Here is a 6,676-nt window from a genome sequence, read left to right on the forward strand (position 1 = left end):
GCTTTCCTGCACTCAAATGCACCACCTGCCAAATGCCTGCAATTGAGCGCTGCATCACTTGCACGCACGCACGCACGCACGCACGCACGCACGCACGCACGCACGCACGCACGCACGCACGCACGCACGCACACTGCCACGTGTAAGACGCTAATGAGAGAGCAATTGTTGTTGTTGTTGACTGGAAGTTGTGGGAGGCCAGAGACTGAAATTCTGTCTGACCAGAACTTGAAGGTGACGGAAGCCCGGAATATCTGAAGTTTTGACCCAAATTTAACTCCATAAGAGTCGCAGTTGGGAGAAAAAACCGCAAGAGCAGACGAGTTGACATCAAAACCCCGCCCACCTGACTCAGGTCCGTTTCAATGGCAACAAGTTCCAGCGGGGTTGTCACGGAAACGCAACCTCACAGGCTGGGTCAGGGTACGAGCGTTCCGGTGGGAAAACGGCAAACTGACCACATTGGGAGGGAGGAAGACGGCGGCCCAAGACGGCGGCCCAAGATGGCGGCCCAAGACGGCGGCCCAAGACGGCGGCCCAAGACGGCGGCCCAAGACGGCGGCCCAAGACGGCGGCCCAAGACGGCGGCCCAAGCCCAGCGCCGATTTGCTCTTCATCGTGTCTTCGTCTTCATCACGTCTTTGCTCTTGATGGCCGATGACCGCCGCCGTCACGCCCACTTGACTTTAAGGACGGCCGCCGCGTCGTCGCAAACACCGATCACACACTCGCGCTTGCGCTAATGTTCACACACGCGCGTGCGTGGACACAAACACACAAGAGTAAGAATACACACATAATAAACGCACACACACACACAGAGCGCGCATCAAAGTGCTGACGGGCGACTTAACGAAGCAGCTGACAGCCAATTGACTTTGCGGACTAATGAACGACTCGCTCGTCCCTCATCAACGCAACAAACACAAACAGAAAGTCTGCAAGGTCACATGCAAGGAAAGGGGCGGAGCCCAACGTTGAGAGGAGGGCACATGGCTTTGTTGGTTGGTTTTTTCTCTTCTTGTCCAAACAATTTGCGGCCACCTCGGAGCAATTTGTAGCAAACGGAGGCGGCGCCAAATGGCCGACAACACGGCGGATCGTCCACAACTCCTTTCATCGTGATGACGAAAAGCCGAACGCATGCAGCCAGCGTCGCAAATATTCAAGTCAACATTTATTTGTGGCGACCATTATGTTGTGCAACTGACAGTGACGGAAGTTTGCCCCGTGAGCCGAAGATGAAAAAAGTGACGTTGAGCAAAGACAAAGGTCCGAAAGCATCTTCTTTCCTAGAAAACGCAAACACGGACGGTCGGACGGACGGACAGAGTTTCAAACCCAAAGTGAGCTTCCGGCAAACCCAAAGTGAGCTTCCGGCAATCCATGCCACAAGCAGCGATTATTTTCGATGGATCAGAAAATAATATCAAATACGCATAATAAGATCATGTCAAGTTGGTTCGACAATAAAATGTTCGGCGAGTGCGTGAAGGTCGTGCGGTTGTCGTCGTCCATTTCCTTGTGAAATTGCAAAAATGAAGAGAAAAGAACGTCGGACACTTTCCATTGCTTTATTTCAATGGAAAAGAGAAGACGAGACGATTTGTGGAAATGATTGAAACGATTCTTTCCAAACACAACAACAACTGCTGTTCTGATTCCATTTCGCTGTTGACAAACAACGATTATTACTAATTTCGCAAATCTTTCGATTGCAAATATTTTCAGCAACATTCAAGTGACAAGCAAACAAACATTTGAAAGTCATGACAGCACAAAATGTCGCCTTCATGAAACAAACACGTGCAATTTTGTACAAAACTTTTTCTGCTTTGCGGTCGTCAACAAACGGAATCTTTGCGCTTGACAACAAACGTCAGCTGCAAAAGGTGCCGTTTGTCGCTCCGTCGTTTAGCGGGAAGGGCGCCGCGCTTGCCGGGAAAGGCGCCAAGGGGGCCCGCAGGCCCGCCGGCAGCAAAGCGTGCGTGGCTTTGACGGGCACCGGGACGGCGGGAAGCGGGTGGCCGCCGAACCCGCCGCCGCCAAACGGCGTCAAGGGCGGAAGGAAAAAGTCTGCGGCCGCCAGTGGCCATTGGGACGAGTGGGACGGCCGCGCGTGCAAGCAGTCCGGCCGCTGCTGGACGGGCGCGGCGCCCGCGGCGGCCATGAGGCTCTCGATGGCGAAGGGGTGCTTGAAGGGCGGGGGAGGCGGCTGGGGGCCAAGGTGCGAGAGGGGGCCAAGGTGCGGGTGAGGCGGGCACCCCCGAGCCAGGGGCTGCACGGCCTTGAACCTCTTGCGGCGTCTGAGGAAACTCCCGTTGCGGAACATGTCCCCGCAGAGGGGGTGCAGGGCCCACATGCCGCCTTTGCCCGGCCGCTCGGGCCCGCGCGGGATCTTGACGAAGCAGTCGTTGAAGGACAAGTTGTGGCGCAGCGAGTTCTGCCAGCGCCGCACGTTGTGCCGGTAGAAGGGGAAGTTGTCGGCGATGAAGCGGTAGATGGCGCTCAGCGGGAGCATCTTGTCCGGGCTGCTCTGGATGGCCATCGCCGTCAGGCTGATGTACGAGTACGGCGGCTTGTGCAGGCCGTGCGCGCTGCGCGACGCTCGGGGCATGACGGCGGCCGCCGCGCGCCCGCCGGGATGGGCTGACTCGGGAATCCGCTCGGCCGACGGGCGTGCGAAGAAAAGTGGCAAGGTTGGCGTGCGTGCGCGATGTTGAAGTTGGGGAGGCGTGGCGGCGGCGGCGGCGGGAGGGAGAGAGAGAGGAGGGCGCTTTTTCTTTGTCACCGCCCTGCAGGGAGGGGGCAGAGAGAGGCGGGGGGGGGGGGGGCGTCTACATCATTGACGCCATCGTACCAAAAGAAGTCGAGAAGAAAAGGGGAACCAGCGGCCTGGATCAGCTTGGATCCCGCTTGCCGGTTTCGCTCACGCGTGCGTTCGTGCAAACTTGCTTGTTGAGCACTTTCTCGCCCGCTCCCACTTGCGAGAGCCAAGCACATCGCGGTTGTAGACGCGGGTCCGAGCCAGGCCAACTGCCGCTCGGAGGGCGTTCAAGTCCAGTTGATTTGCACGAAGGGCTTCGCAGGCCCCCAACTGACCAAGGCCGCTGTCATCCCCGACCCAAACACCCGACCGGGCACGGGACGACCTCAAAACGCCATCTGGGGTAAAAGAAGTGGATCCTTCCATCTTGTTGCAGGATGCGGCGCGATCCGTGCAAAAGGGTCCATTTCATGAGATGACGGCAGCTTCCGGGAAAGCCGTTGTCGCTCAGCAGCCGACCCGGTCCAAAGAGCCCAGGCAAGGTCTGAATGTCATTTCTTCAAATGCGCTCGCTCCTTTCAACGGAGATTCCGTTGACGAGTGTCAAATATTTGGAGACAAGCCACGTCCACGGAGACGGACGGAAATTTTGTAATAAAATGTTGACGTGTCATCATTTCTGTATTAAATGCAGGCCAAAATTCAACGGCGGCGCTGCAAAAGTATTTCAACTAAAATGATGACGAAATGACAAACATTGTCCATTTCATGGCATGTCCTGCTCCGTTGACCGTCCAGTTGGGACGCAGCCGTTTTTATCCGTCGCGGTCCAGGAGCTGAAAAACTTTGGCAAAGGAGGAAACACCACCCGTCCCTTGACGATAGCTCGTCCGCAGAACCGCCTGCCGCTCGCTGCCAACTTCAGGCGACCCGCACGGCAGGCTTCCCCAATCCTGGTCCTTGAGAGTCCTGCAGGTTTTTAGATGTCTCTGTCCTCTAACACACCCCATTCATATCATCAGCAAGCTCCGCAGAATAACCGTCCTGATCTTTACAACCAGCTGTGTTAGAGGACGGAAACATCGAAAACCTGCAGGACTCCGGACTTGGAGGGCCAGGAGTGGGAAAGCCCGCCATGCGGTGCGGGAACAACTTCCGAGTGGAGCTCCGGGCGTCGACATCGATTAGATCCCGCCAAGAAGTCCGCCACGATGCATAACAGGACGCCAGCTCGGCCCGGCTCGCCGACCGAGTGCCCGGCTCGGCGCTAATCAGGATTTGCCGTTGGAGGCGTCCAACGGGTTCAACATTGTTATTGAGCAGGTCGAGAAGGACTCTGAAGACAACCGCAGCTCAGGATAAGCAACTTGGGCAAGGTCGGGAATTCCAGCAGGTCCGGAAGGTCAAAAGCCCGCCGCCGTCGGGTGCTGCCGCTCAACTGGCAGGTGAGCCAGCTCGCCTCCACCTGTTGAGAAAGAAGCGCCTGACGGTGGCCAAAGGCAAAGCGTTTGTGGCTTTTGACTTTGTGGACCCGGACTCCCCGACCCGGCACTTGGGACGGCCTTCACACGCGCTGGTCTGGGGGAAGGCGGGCAATGGGCCTCATGGCCAAGTCAGGAAAAGTTGCTGTGCTGAGGACAAACTTTTAGCATTAGCCACGAAAACCCACTTGAACGTCAGTTCGGGTCTCGCTTGCGACGCGTGCGCGTGCACGTGCGCGTGCGCGTGCACGTTAATCCCTTGGGAAGCTTCGGGCACACGTTTGTTTGTTTTTTGTTTGTGCGGGATTTGCAGCCGCCGATGATGACGATGAAGGCTGACGATGATGATGGAGGAGAAGATTAGGCTGGTGATGAAGATGAAGATGATGATGAGGAGGAAGGCAACGTTGGAGTCGTCCCTTTTGCTTCCATTCGGCTCAAATGCGGCAGCAGTCGATGTCAAAACGATCAATCGGCTCCCACGAGGACAAAGAAATTCTTTCTTTTTCTTTGTATCCATTCATATGAGGGAAGATGCTTTTTTTTCCGTACAGTTGTTCATCGTTTTTTTGTGTTTTTTGTGTTGTGAGCGCACACCTCGGACATCATCAGTGGTTTTCCCAAAATTTCTCATTTCACCACGATTGGTCTCAAAATATTTGTGGAAAACCGATGATTTATTACTCGCAACTAATGTGCCATTGATGGGCGGAGTAAGCATGCAATACTCTTCCACATCCGTAGGAGGCAGCGGCTTGCTAATTTGCACTTTGAGACCAGCGAATTCGTGACGCGGCGGTGACGGCGGCGAGCGAGGAAATACGGTGACGGTGACGGACACGGTTTTGAAAAGGAGCCAATTGGAGTCTGGACAAAATTTGGAGTGACAAAAGAGAAGCCAAGACGCTCAAGTCAGGCATCGTCTGAGCGGCGGCGAGTCAAGGCAGCTTTTCAAGCCCGCCCGCCATCAAAAGTCAAAATGGCCGAGCCGCCGAGAGCTCTGTGGGTCTTTGTCGGATCCCTGCCGGCTCGTCAGCTGCGGTTTCATCCAAACGTGTCCAGCGTTGGTTTTGGAAGCATTTTCTGCTGCCGACGTGCCTCAGGATTTTGAACGAGGAAAAACAAGTTGGAGGGACGTCGTCGTGAGTGGAATTCAGTTTGCCCGCCGCTTGCTTACCTTCTGTCAGTTCAAGGCTGCAACTGCCGAGCCACTTTGCTAAGTGTGCTAATAGGAATAAATGAACAGGACGCTAATGAAGGGTGGCTAATTAGCATAACGACCTCCAGCCTCGTGGAAGTCAAGCGGAAGTGACGCTCTCATTTGCGCATCGCTCACTCGTCGAACAATGGACGAGCACGGCCGTCGCATCCAATGTGATTGACAGGCGGGTGGTCGCCTGGGAGAGGCTCCGCCCCCTAAGGACGGCCCGCCCAGCCCGCCCACGTGACGCCCGTTTTGCGGGACGCTCCATGCCCCATCGTGTCCTGTCCGTCCCCTTTCACCCTCTTTTTTTTGCCGCCGCTGACGTCGCCGAAAGCTTATCATGAAAAAGTGTCCCGAACCCTGGTCCAAGTGCATTTCCTGCATCATCGTACTTCCCAAAAGGGCAAACAGAAAAGGATGTGCAGTAGACACGAAAAGTTGTCAAGTGTAGCAGAAAGTTGGCAAACAAAGACGAAGAAAGCGTGTGCGCGCGCCCGTGCGCGCCCGCGCATCATTTGCACAAGTTAATTATCTGGTTAATGATGGCGGGGCCGCCGCAGATTAAGGAAGCCGCTTACGGCTCGACTCCTTAATTGAGCCGCAGAAATGCCGCATCAGGAGGACGAGCGCCATAAATCCGCCGTTAATTGGGCGGCGGGCGGCGCGCGCCATCTAAATGGCCGCCGACGCCATCTAAATGGCCGCCGACGCCATCATGAGGTCAAGCTTGCGCCTGATCAGCAAGCAGCCCTCCGTCTTCAAACAAAGACCACCAAGGCTTTGTTGCGCCGCGTCGGCCTCCTCCTCATTTGGTCCGAAAGAGCACGGCGGCTTTCTTTTGATTGAAAAGACGTCACAAAGCGTCGTTCTATGGAGGTAAATTTGGTGCAAAACTAACTTGTGCAAAAAATTTGTACCTGTAGAAAAAAGTCTAAATTTGTATCTGTAAAAGTCGTGATTTGTATCTGTAAAAAAATGTGTGCCTGTAAAAAAAAAAAATTGTGTCTGTAAAAGAAATTTGTACCTGTAAAAAAAAAATGTGTATGTGTAAAACAAATTTGTATCTGTAAAAACAAATTTGTACTTGTAAAAGTCATGATTTGTATCTGTACAAAAATGTTTTTGTACCTGTACAAAAACTATAAATGTATATCTGTAAAAGTTGTGATTTGTACCTGTAGTCAAAGAAGTCGCCACTAGGAGTCACAAGTGGGTTTTCTGCTG

General features: G+C 54.4%; 1 protein-coding gene across 1 annotated transcript; it reads right to left on the minus strand.

The window, feature by feature from the left end:
* Positions 1 to 1,650: 1,650 nt before the first annotated feature.
* Positions 1,651 to 5,650, minus strand: LOC147176497 (forkhead box protein B2-like). Its single transcript, XM_086071723.1, has one exon. It carries the CDS (start codon positions 2,615 to 2,617, stop codon positions 1,880 to 1,882), a length of 738 nt encoding a protein of 245 aa, XP_085927849.1. The 5' UTR covers positions 2,618 to 5,650; the 3' UTR covers positions 1,651 to 1,879.
* Positions 5,651 to 6,676: the final 1,026 nt, after the last annotated feature.

Source organism: Leptonotus elevatus, chromosome 3 (genome assembly GCF_054856555.1).
Source record: "Leptonotus elevatus isolate MCC_2025b chromosome 3, RoL_Lele_1.0, whole genome shotgun sequence".
Classification (NCBI taxonomy): Eukaryota; Metazoa; Chordata; class Actinopteri; order Syngnathiformes; family Syngnathidae; genus Leptonotus; species Leptonotus elevatus.

Excerpts from the sequence above, each read along its gene's own strand:
- LOC147176497 (XM_086071723.1), bottom strand. The coding sequence starts at position 2,617 with ATGCCCCGAGCGTCGCGCAGCGCGCACGGCCTGCACAAGCCGCCGTAC.